The sequence below is a fragment of the Protobothrops mucrosquamatus genome, unplaced genomic scaffold (assembly GCF_001527695.2).
Source record: "Protobothrops mucrosquamatus isolate PMUCROS unplaced genomic scaffold, P.Mucros_1.0 scaffold1740, whole genome shotgun sequence".
Taxonomy (NCBI): domain Eukaryota; kingdom Metazoa; phylum Chordata; class Lepidosauria; order Squamata; family Viperidae; genus Protobothrops; species Protobothrops mucrosquamatus.
Window position 1 is genome coordinate 246,742 of NW_015387886.1, and position 13,005 is coordinate 259,746.

A 13,005-nucleotide genomic window follows, 5' to 3' on the forward strand; every position below is an offset into this window, starting at 1 on the left:
TGCTTTTGCTGTGAGAGACTTGGCAGCTCTGAGCTGGACTGGGATCTTTCTGTTGCACAGAAAATTACCGCTTTGCCTAGCCTTACCATGGAACCTTAAGCAAAATTCCTTTCATTTTTCTCTTTAAAAAACCCCCACAAGCTCCTCCCCATGGCCACATTTTCACTGACCATCTTTGATACTCTGAATCATCTGCTATGTTAGTAGAGGAGTTTCCTGTTTGCCGGAACGTACACAAGATTCCAGATAGAAGGGCATGCTTCAGCGTTCCAAGTATAACCGCTTCAGGAATGATTCGATGACATCAGTGGATGATATTGTCCATAACTGGTCCATCAACAGCAAGTTCTCCTCAACAGATACCACCTCAGCATCTTCACCATATCTGGACTCACCTGAGAACCTCCAGAAAGAGCATGATGGACACACCACCCTTTCCACTCTTGTGCCTAAAGCGTCCCACTTAAAACTCTCCTCCACAGGCAGCCTTTGGGGCATCAAGAGCCTCTCCTCTGCAGTGAAAGAGCTGGCTGTGTCCAAGTTGCAGAGTAGCTCAGCAGCAGAGACCTCAGACAACATATGTAGCCTTGCTACTTCCACCCTGTCTTCTCAGCAGGACAAGAACAAGATGAATACCGGAAAAAAATCATGGTCGGAGGAAATGTACCTGGGAGGTGAGGACTGGAATCAACGTGGCAGCACTATCAACAAAGTACCCCAAGGGTGGCTGCATTCAAATGAGAAGATCCTAGGACCTGGAGTGATGTACATTGTGAAGGTTGGTCTTTTTTCCCCTACGCTCTATTTTCTTTGTATCTGTTTAATAAAGGGGGGGGGATCTAGACACCAGCCAAATTGGCTAGAGGATTTTTAATACTAGTGTTTTATTTCTGGAAATCTGATGAAGACTGTTAAGTGCAAAAGACTTTATTATGAAACAAAAAACTATGTTAATTTGCTTTCATTAAGTGAGCATTCAAGCTGACTGCTTGGCAGTTTAAATGATTTAAAACAGTGGGAAAGAGCACTTCCAAAATTAAAGGGATTATATATCCAGCTCTTCAGAGCGCTGCATGTGTTTGTCTATATTCATTAGTATTGTCTCTAGAGAATCTGTAGTAGGTGAGGTAACATCTTTCCGTATGATAATTCTGATTTCAAACGTCAAATATCTCAAATGGAGTATGTGTGTGTGTGTGTGTGTACCAATACACACACAACTCTTTTATTTGCATGTCAAGGCTAGAAGAGCAACAGCTTGTAGAATGTGTCTTATTTGCAAACAGAAATACTCTTTCTTCAAGTGGTGCATTCAAAATGCAGTCTTGTTTTACATAACAGTCTTTAACAGGACTTTTTTTCTCTCTCTGTTCCCTGATAGTTGAGGGGTAGGACAAAAAAAATCCTTGTGCATTTCTAGGTTAGTTTTTTTATTCAATGTAGTTAAGGTCTCATCTGACCAGGTGAAGTCTAAGACTTAAGGGCAAAATTAATGATTTATTTTGTGACTGTATGCCGATAGTTACTTGGTTCTAAAATGGCACTGTTGAGAATGAACATTTATTGTAACAGAGCAGATTTTCATAAAAAATAATTTGATGTTTCATAAGATTAAGCAGAAGCATTGTATTTATATTTTATTTATTGAAAATAGGAATGATTATTTAAAGGGAAAAATTGTGATGTACCATATAGTACAACAGAGTGCAGACTTTTAATTTCTCATTGCTCAAGATTCCACACTGATTGTACTTTTATTTCAGTTATCTTCTTAATTATCTGTTTTAAAAGTTTGCTTTTATAAAAATAGGAAAATTGTTACTGTTTGTAATTTGTAATTGTTTGTAATTATAGCTGGATTACTTAAGAACCATATTTAATGAATAAATTGATCATGGCACGTAGAGTAAAATATGCTTCTCAATGCTATCTTTCAGAATATAGTACTTATTATTGGATAATGAAGGATATATATAATACGGTGTCAGATTTTAGAATAGCTATTCTGTATCAGTTGCTTACTGATATTCTGATAAAGCAGCGTCAAATTTCAGCTGACTTTAAAAACTTGATTGATGAGGCACTATTATTGGTGGATTAAATAATATGCTTGATAGAAATATTTTCATTTTAATTATTTATTATTGAAAGCTTCTCTTAAGCATTCGTGCTGACTTTTGAAAATAGAAAAACAAAGTGTATTCGTGATCTCAGTATATAATTCTAGTTCAGCAAAAAGATTATCATTATTGGACATCGTTTTTTGCTTCCTGCTTATGAATTGACTTGGAATGGAATAGAAAGTAGACCAGTATTATTCTGTTTGGTCAAAGTTTAATGTATTTAAAAGAGAACTGATATTTCTATTTTACTGAATTTTGTTTGCCTCGTATTTTTTTTCTTTTTTAGATTCCCTTTTTTCCATTTCCTTTTTTTATTATTAGAGCAATTTTTTTTTAAAAAAGTTATTGACATAGAGAATAATGGATTGTGATTCCATATATTTCAGATAGTTTGCTGCCTAAAGTGATTTTTTTTCATTTGTTTCCAGACTTCACTGATAATTATTCTAATAATATTTTATTGTTTTGAATTTTTAATGTTTCTGTTAGTCCCCCTGGTATATGTAAGACATTACATGAATACACAGAATTAAAAAATAATATAACAATGATATTAGTTTTCCTCCAAAAAGAAAGGGAGGAAGAAAGAACTAGAAATTTATCTTATGTCTGAAAAAATTCACAAACAGCTGAAAAATCTTCTTTCTTGTCTCCTTGTTGTTGATAATGATGGTAAACACATATCAACAGTCTTTTGCTGTAAGTCAGGAATAGATTTGTCTTTCTGATAATAAGAACATAATATATTTACATTATATAACAATAACATTATGCACAACAATTCTTTTTTAATGAAAATATCAATATACTTTTCTAAAGATGATTAACTGGCATATTTGATGGAATTTTCCAATGATCGACAGATTTTGAACATTTGTTGTTAGGGAATCAGATCTATTCTTCCTCCATCCTTGTAAAACAGAAACAATATTTTTTAGCATTGCTTGAGAGAGAAAAATAAGGATTTGATTAAGTTATGTTGGTGACAGGAAGGATGGCTATAGTTCATAAATGGAAGGAGATGAATATTCCAAATTTAAACTTTTAGTACTCCAAACTATTAGAAACAGTCCTAATTGAAAAACTCCAGGATACAATACATTAAATCCAGAACATTATATCATAACATCTCTTATATTTAACTTGGAAAGACTTTGTTTATCTTAATAACACATTCAGAATCCATTAGGAAACATTTATCTTCACCAATGTTAAATATATAGTGGGATAAACATGAATGATAATTTTGAAAAAGAAGATTTAATGAGAAGTCGTGAATCAGTAATGCATTCAGCAAAGATATACTGTCCATGTAATATTTTAGTTAATTATCTAAAAATTTGAGTATTTTTATTCTAACCTTCTAATTGTTAGTGAAGTAGTTTAAAATTTGCATTATCTATAATATTATACACAATGAATAAATGAAGGAATGAATAAAAGCAACTCATTATTCAGCATTTTGCTATCTTAGAAGTTCATTATTTTAGTATCCTTCATTTTAATAATGCACATTATTAATTCTCTAACAACTTATTAGTTTAACTACTTTAGATTTTGTCTAGTATTTTAATAACTAAACTTGCTTTTATACTGTTTGATCTGCTTTAATTTAAAGGATCTGATTAGAAATTTCCTTTTGCAATTTTCTTTCTCTCTGTATCTTGTTTAAAAAAAGTTTATATTATATACATGAAGCCAAGTAGAACTATACATAATTTTAGAAGTCAGTGATTATTTTTAGTCATATTAGCAATCCTGTGAATTTCAGCCAAAATGTGGCAATAAGGCAAGTTCAGACTGTGAGAATTGACATAACATTCAAAAATTCAGAAATTGGAAAATTAATTCTCACTCTGATGACATAACTGACAATCATATAAGATTAGAAGTTCAATAAAACATATTAATCCAAAGTGTAAAATTTTGGAGAAATTCAGTGTGAGTTAACATCTGTGTCAGAAACTTTGAGAAAATTACATCAAAAGCTTTCTTTGTATCTAAAGAAATAAGTGCAGAATTTGCATTAATTAACAATTTAACATTATCAGAAGCTTTATGACCGCACAGAAATCCAACTTAAACAGTTGTGCAATATTAGGAAAAAAAACAAGCAGCAAATCTATGAGCCAAGGTAGATGATAAAATCTTAGTATCTATATTTAAAGAAACAGTTGCTTCACTGGAACTTTAACACTTGGGAATGTGTGTGTGGGTGTGTGGGTGTGTGGGTGTATGCATTATTGAAACTGAGAAATAGGAGGAGGTTTGCAAAACATTTGATTTATATCACCTATTAAATAGAAGGAAAAATAATCAAATTAGCTGGGAAATCACCAAGATCAGCAGACTTCTACAAAACAGTAAATTTTAGTTATATTCACAATTTTTTGAAGACAGGGTTAGAAAAATAGTCCTGCAATAATCTCATTATCTATTGATGAAAAATTGAAACTGTTTAGTTTGAAGTAAAATTTTAAAAACCATTGAATAATTGGTTTAGAATCTATATACATTTCCCAAGTATACAATGGTACTGATGCAATTACTGAATTTGTTGAAGTATAAGGTCAGCATTTTCCTAGATTTTTCTTTCCTTCCCCAGCATCTATGCCTGGTGCAATGTAATAAAAACTCTGATTTGGCAATGTACCACTTGTTGAATTCATATTTAATAAAAGCCAGAGGTCTATATAAATTGTAATAAATGCTTTTGTTGCAGCCCATAGTAAAGCAATTAAATTAAAAAGGGGAAATGTGTAGCCATCTTTTTTTATTTGGTTACCGTAATAGTGCTTTATCATTCAAATATTCATACAAAGACTAGTTCAAAAATGTATATAAATTATTGCCAGGTGTGTCTTTTAATTCCACAGAAATATTTAGCATCTGTATGAGCTGCCAACTTAACATAACCAGGAATTAATTAAAGAAAAGCATTTTCTTTGTGCAGAAGAAAAGTAAATTCATGTTGGTAAGGATTATCACTTATCAGATATGCACGAGGTTAATTTGTATGTATTATAAATCCTGAAATATAATTTGGATTATATGGCAGTTGGTGTGATCTAATTAGGGTTCTAGAATATGTTAGGCTCCTTTCTATTAAATGCTACTGAAAGAAGATGAGGATAATAAATAAATTTAATAAATACATGGACATTGCTTTAAAATATATAGTACAATATATATTGTATGTATTGGAACTCAAAATGCTAATATTTCTTTTATCAGACATCCAGTATTCTTAGTGCAATGCAATACATCAGTTCTTATGATGGATGGAAACAATGCATTCAAGTCAATCCCTTTTCAATGCTGTAATATCTAACAGTTTGGAACCGTGAGCGTAACCTAACCTCAAGGATCAGTGGCTGAAGACAGCTAAAATCTCTATTGTTTTTTTAAACTGTTGTGAGTTTGCATTGATTTGCTGGTTTAAATTAATAAAAAATAAAAATTCAGGTGGTGCTTACAACCAATTTTCTCTGATAAAGATAAATATATTTTGAAAACTGATATTCAGTGGGTTTATAGTCGAAATATATAAGGTGAAAGTACATTTTCTGAAAATAAAATTAAGCCGTTTTTTTCAGCCTAATTTGCCATCTTAAACTCAGGTCCTTTTAAAAATAAATATAGAAAGATGCAATATTGCTGCTTATAATTGACAATGCCGTGTATGGAGATACATCTAACACACATTAGTCCTGTGTAATGGGATTTCTTCTGTTTTGTTTTGTTTTTTCCATTTTTGCACCAGAAAAATCTATTTTACTTATGGCAAGTTCTAAATACAATTATGTTGGTCAAGATATTTTGTAGTCTGAGAATAGGAAATTATGTTTTTCAACTGTCTTATACCAACACTTACCAACTAATCAAGATGAGTAATTCCTAAAGCTATACAGTTTGTCTTACAACTGATAGAAAATCCAATTAACATCTCTCCCTATTTATAAAAATATAACTAGATTATATTAAAAACAATTAACTATGCTTCCAAAGCCAGCCACCTGATTCTTTCAACCATTGTTGGATACAGGTGACTACCAATAGAGAAAAAATTCTTTCTGTTGGCTTCCTTATTATCAAATTAAACAAGACAAGTCAACCTTTTGTTAATATATACACAACTAACAAATTTGTGTGTGAAATCTCTATATGTATGCATTAAGATTCTATTGTTCATGTTGACTTGTAAATTTAAAAAAGCAATTCAATCATTAGTCTTTGTTCAAAAGTTTCTTTTGATTTATTTGCTGTGAAATTGCAGGAACTTTGTAAAATGCAAAGCTCCATTTTACAGGCACAGACACTGATCAGGAAATTAGCCAGAAACAATTTAAAACTATTTAAAGATGATCATAAAATAAAATGTTCTGATTCAGTCATGCAGTGGAATTCTAAAAAGCATCATGGCCTCTATGCATAGCATACGAAACAAATATGTTTCTCAGTGTTTTGGCATGGGAAGTTGATGTTTATGTTTGAGACAAGTGAAAAAATGCATTTAGGTGGAAATTTTAAAGTTTTCTTTTAAAAATATCCTTCATTGATGAAATGTATACTGGATTAATCATTTTACCTCTGGTAGTCTAACACAAAGCTTCAAAGGCTTTTCCTTTTCTTAAAAGGCTTTAGCTGTCTTATTGAGGCATAGACATCAGGTCTTAAACGTCATACTAAAACGGTGAAACATATTGTGACATTGCAGTAATCATTCCACCTGTTTCTACTTTTGTTGTGATGTCACATGCAAGTAATAAGGTCTGGAATTCATGTCACAACACTATACAAGCTTTTTAACAGTTCCCTTTTGCTCAGACCTTCTAGGGTTATTTTGTGCAAAGCTACCTAGTGAATCTATGACTCTGGAAATTTGATGTGTTATCTTCTGGATCTTAAATTAGAGTTACAATCAGCAGTGATCTGACAGTGATCCAATTAGCTAAAAGCAATGTTGTTTGAAAGGATCAAAATTCTGACACAATCTGACTTTTTTTCTTAGTTTAAAATGGCTCCCTGTTCAGCAAAGGAATGGCACTCTCTCAGTAAAAGACTAGCAATATCTCAGGCTGATTTCAGGAGAAACTGGATCCCGTCTTAGAAATAGCAGTGGAAGACTGTGGCCTGTTGTAAAGATGAGAGAAGGATTTACATCCATAGCAGCTTAAATTGTCCAATAATAATAGGGCAAACCCAAGTTCTCAACTTCACCAACAATAACAGAAGGCATGCCAATGATAGAAATTGTGTTAAGAGTAGAGAGAAAATGTGACTTGAGAATTGGAACAGCTGAAGATGATTTTTACATATCTCAGCTTTGGGCTGAGGTGAGGTAAAGTCAACTTCACAGAGACAGTTACTGGAATATGTTTATGCTGCAGATAAAGGAATGTGAAAATAATAATAATAATAACAACAACAACAACAACAATAATAATAATAATAAAAACAACTTTGCAAAATACATCAAGAACCTGCAGCTTCCTGCGATAACCCCAGCAATGTTACAAAAAACTGCGCAACTTGGAACATCTTATATTTTAAGGAGATACCTGGTTGACACCTAGGATGCTGGTAGCAACCCGTGTCAACCATCAGCGCCAGCCAATTTGAATGTTCAGTTCACTGAGGTTCATGTTTAATGAATAAAAGATAATAACAACAACAACAACAATAATAATAATAATAATAATAAAGTTAGAAGGGACCTTGGAGGTCATCTAGTCCAACCCCCTGCTCAGGCAGGAAACCCTATAACATTTCAGACAAATGGCTATCCAGTCTCTTCTTAAAAACTTCCAGTGTTGGAGCATTCACCGCTTCTGGATGCAGGTTGTTCCACTGGCTAATTTTTCTAACTGTCAGGAAATTTCTCCTTAGTTCTAGGTTGCTTTTCTCCTTGATTAGTTTCCATCCGTTGCTTCTTGTCCTGCCTTCAGGCGCCTTGGAGAATAGCCTGACTCCCTCTTCTTTGTGGCAGCCCCTGAGATATTGGAACACTGCTATCATGTCCCCCCTCGTCCTTCTCTTCATTAAACTAGACGTACCCAATTCCAGCAACTGTTCCTTATATGTTTTAGCCTCCAGTCCCCTAATCATCTTTGTTGCTCTTCTCTGTACTCTTTACTCTTCTCTGTACTCTGTACTCTTTCTCTGCACTCTTTCTAGAGTCTCAACATCTTTTTTACATTGTGGTGACCAAAACTGGATGCAGTATTCCAAGTGTGGCCTTACCAAGGCATTGTAAAGTGGTATTAATACTTCACATGATCTTGATTCTATCCCTCTGTTAATGCAGCCTAGCACTCTGTTGGCTTTTTTGGCAGCTGCAGCACACTGCTGGCTCATATTTAAGTGATTGTCCACTAGGACTCCAAGATCCCTCTCATAGTTACTACTATTGAGCAAGGTACCCCCTATACTATACCTGTACATTTGGTTTTTCTTGCCTTATTTTTTTCACCATTGAATTTCATTTTGTTGGACAGCGCCCCAGGTTCATATCACTTTCTGATACTTTGCTGGTTCTGAGTAGCATTTGATTCCATGGATACAAACCAACTAGGACTTGCCAATAACTTGCCACCATGGTGGAGTTTGCATGATGTTAGTTTACCTTAGAGTGCCAGGAAGTAGCACACATCAAGAACAGGGATTAACAATCCAGCTGCTAAAGCAGGGGTGTCAAACTGCCGGCCTGCATGCTGGATGCATCATAGCGAAACCGCGCCCACCCCATTGCTGGCAATGGCAAAAAAGTTGTGATACGTCGTGACACGTCACATGACGTTGCGAGTTTGACACCCCTGTGCTAAAGAAACTTTTGGGAATTTTGATATTGCATCACCATTGAAACTACTGTGACTGATCTCTGTATTCATTAGTGACGGAACAGAACCATGATCTGACAATTTGATATAATAAAAAGGGCTATAGGAAATTATTAAAAATATGATGATAACAATTCCTTTAATTTATACAATGGTATTTTTAATTATTGCAAAGACATAAATAACGAACACAATTAGTGCAACACAATTAGAAAAAAAGGCATAAGGCAAAATATTTTAATTTGAGAGCTGCTCTAGAATTAGATTGCAGCTGACTTCACAAATAAAATGTAGTATGATTCTTTCTTAGTATTAATGAGGAATTTCTGAGCATTAAAACACAATTTTGATTAGTTCAAGGAGGATTTATCGAAACATCTTACTCCTGGACTCTGCTCTGGGTATTTACATTTTCTGAACCATTTCTTATCAAATTATGTTTGCTTTCCATAGTTTTCATCTGGAAATAAAAGCATATTCACTACATACATTAATGAGAAGTATATATTAGAAATATTAATATTTGTGATCGCACATTTAGTAAAATTCTGCATCTGTGCAAATGATATTAAGGGTTAAGAAATCTTAGCTGCTTTTTTCTTTATTTTTGGAATACACTAGCGAGCATATAGGGATATTTTCTGTTCTATTTCATTAGATTTTTGTCAGGCAGAAGGAACCAGAACGACACTAAAAATTGATCAGGACAGTATTTTTATTGCCACTTGCCTATTTACAAAAATCTCGCCAGACCAGCTGCACTCACTACAGAACAACTCGGTAAGCATTCCAAGGTTTGGAGAGGGTGTCTGCTTTCTGTTGCTTCCTCCCCTTTCGTGATTCCAGACTAGCCAGTCTCTTAACTCTTCCCTCCAACTCCACAACAGATTTGCAGCAATAATGAAGACCACTGAGATAGTGATACTGTAAAATAATTGTTATTTTCTCATCAGGAAGATAGCCCCAAATAAAACTGTACAACATACCAGTAGTCCTCAACTTGCGACTATTCGTTTTACGACGGTTCGAAGTTATAACGGTGTTGAAAAAGGTGACTCGTAAGTGGTCCTTGCAGTTATCCCCATCAGAGTCCTTGCAGTCTCATGATTGTGATTCACGCACTCGGCAACCAGCATGTATTTACCGTGGTTGCAATGTCCTGGTCTCACATGATCGCCATTCGCGTCTTTCCCTGAGGGTTTTCTGACAAAGGTAATATGGGAAAGCCAGATTAATGAGCACAGCCCCCCCCAAAAAAGGTCATAAGACTGGGCATGACTCGATGATCAAAAAGGTTTAACAATGGAAGTTCCACTCATAATTATGGCCACAATTCAAGGACCACCTGTAATATAAAATTAATAATGATAAAAGCATGCTTATTGGAATGGGATCTAAGATCAGGAAAATAAAGACTTAGGAGGAAAAGAGATCAACTTTAATAGGTCTTGTGTTGCTACTCACCAAAATATTATCATGAGTAGATTATTATGTTTTATGCTACTCTTCCCAAAAGGTTCTCAGGTCAGTATAGATAATTCTTAGCTCTTATAATAATTCAGTAAAGGCTTGAGTGCACATTTTGAGTAAATGAAGTTTTTTGGGGGGTTTTTTTAGTTTGGTGACCAAGGGCCAGAGCATCTGGGTGGGGTAGGAGTTAAAACAGTCAAAATGACTTTATGTGCATGGTGAGACTTTTTTGACTTCTTCCTGCGGATATCCCTGCAAAGGCAGAGGAGGTATATCCTAATATCACATCAGTGGGTGTAGCCTTCAACCCCACTTTTTCATTTTTAGTTTAATTTTATTTCTGTGTTTTAGAAAATCCAACTGTGAACCTGACTTGCATAACTACTACTGTATCTGCCTCTGTTCTCTGTTATTACTTTCCCAAATGGGTAAGAGCTATTATATATTTTCAATAATGGAATTAATTCTTTCTGTTTATTTTTTTCTATTTTTAATATATTAAAACTTAAAGTTTCTCTTTAATTCTTCTGTTTAAGTAATTAAATTTTATCTATTTATATTGTAATTTTGATTCGAAAATCTAAGAATAATAAAATGCAATCATGCAGAGTTCTGCTATCTTAAAAATAAATTTCAATCAAATGTAACAGAATATTTATAGAGCTTCACACACTGATGCTTCACACATAAAAATACCTGAAACAAAACGTATTCTTAGCCCTTATTCATATGCAATTAATATCCTGGATTTTTTTTTATGAAGCCAGTTCTGTTTTATGACATTACTATACACATAATCAGTTCAACATGAATAACTATTGGCAAGTTCTCAAAAACAGGCTTATTTTTCCCAGCTAAAAGTATTAAGCAGCCGTAGTGAAACAGATTGCATTCAGACAGGCATGAATTTAAATGTGCCTATATAAGAAATGTCTAATTCTGCAAGCTTATTTTTAGAATATTGGCTGACTGGCAAACTACCAAACTTAGGGGAGGAGTTTGGTGCTAGCTTTAGAAGCAGCTATGAAAATGCTATTTTCATGATTTAAAAAATGCAAGAATAGTACCTATATAAATTGCATTTTGTTCAGGCCCTATCTCATATTTGGGGATGTGGCGAATTTCTTAGAGAATTTAGTACCTGCTCTTTGCATGTTTTTTCCTATCCCAGTCATCATTTTTGCAGACTTCTACATAATCATTTTTATTTCTTCAGCAAGACAATTTTATGTATTTTTATACACGCACACTTTCTTATGGCATTTATTGATGGCCAGGTTCATAAGTATCAGTACTCATTCTATCTTGCTTCCTTAAAATTCCAGGACTCCCCCAATAACCCAAAATGTCAGATTATTTGTGAATGTTACTCAGGAATATCTATATTTCTAATTGATTTATATAACATGCTGAACCGCTCAGGTAAATGTATTTACCGTCTATGCAAGTTGAAATCATAAATGCTATAAAAAGCGTGTTTGTGTACACGTGTGACTCTATACACCTTTGTTTGAATCAGTTTAAAGCCTCGCTCAAATCTAAAGTAAATAAGGAGGGCTGGGTTTTGGAATAGTCACTTTTTCTCAGCCCTAGGAAGGGACACAATGGCAAACCTAAGCTACTCAGGTCTGTTTACCAATAACAGCCTGTATTGTATGCTCACCTCTGGTATGGGGAAAGAGTGGTCAGATTAGCCATTAAATTGCACAGGTTCAAGTCAGAAGGGAAGGAAGTCTGAAATGAAAGAAGAAAATAACAGAGTTGGAAGGGACCTTGTAGATCATCTAGTCCCGTGGTGGCGAACCTAGCCCTCTCTGTGGACACGCGCACCATTGCTCCAGTCCTAGGCCTTCAGCTGGGTTTTATAAAACCTTTTCGCTTTAGGCCTCCGCCACCATGTGCAAAAAAAAAAAAAAAAGGTTCAATCAATCAATCAATTTCAACTTATCTGGGAAAAAAAAAAATCTCGCAAAGTTGGAATTGATTGATTGAACTTTTTAGTCCCACCCAGTCTGCTGTTACCACCGAAGCCAATAGGCCACGCCCACCCAATGGGCCACGGCCACTCAGCACCCAATGATACATAAGTGGGTTTTGGGTTGCAGTTTGGGCACTCGGTCTCTAAAAGGTTCGCCATCACTGATCTAGTCCAACCCCCCACCCAAGCAGGAGACCCGACACTATTTCTGACAGATGGCAGTCTCTTCTCGAAAGCTTCCAGTGATGAAGTTCCCACAACTTCTGAAGGCAAACTGTTCCATTGGTTAATTGTTCTCACTGTCAGAAAATTTCTTCTTATTTCTAGGGTGAATCTGTCCTTGATCAGTTTCCATCCATTATTCCTTGTCTGGCCTTCGGGTGCTTTGGAAAATAGGCTGATCTCCTCCTCTCTGTGACAGCCCCTCATATATTGGAACACTGCTATCATGTCTCCCCTGGTCCTTCTCTTCACTAGACTAGCCCTGCCCAGTTCCTGTAACTGTTCGTCATATATTTTAGCCTCCAGTTCCCTAATCATCTTTGTTGCTCTTCTCTGCACTTTTTCTAGAGTCTCAACATCTTTTTTATAGTGT

General features: G+C 34.6%; 1 protein-coding gene across 1 annotated transcript in view; it reads left to right on the top strand.

Annotated features, from left to right (window-relative positions):
- Positions 1-256: 256 nt before the first annotated feature.
- SHC3 (SHC adaptor protein 3) overlaps positions 257-13,005 on the top strand; it is a 36,058-nt gene continuing 23,309 nt past the window's right edge. Inside the window, exons 1-2 of the mRNA XM_029285469.1 lie at positions 257-663; positions 700-778. Of these exons, the coding sequence (XP_029141302.1) occupies positions 257-663; positions 700-778 (486 nt within the window). The remainder of the gene's footprint in view (positions 664-699; positions 779-13,005) is intronic.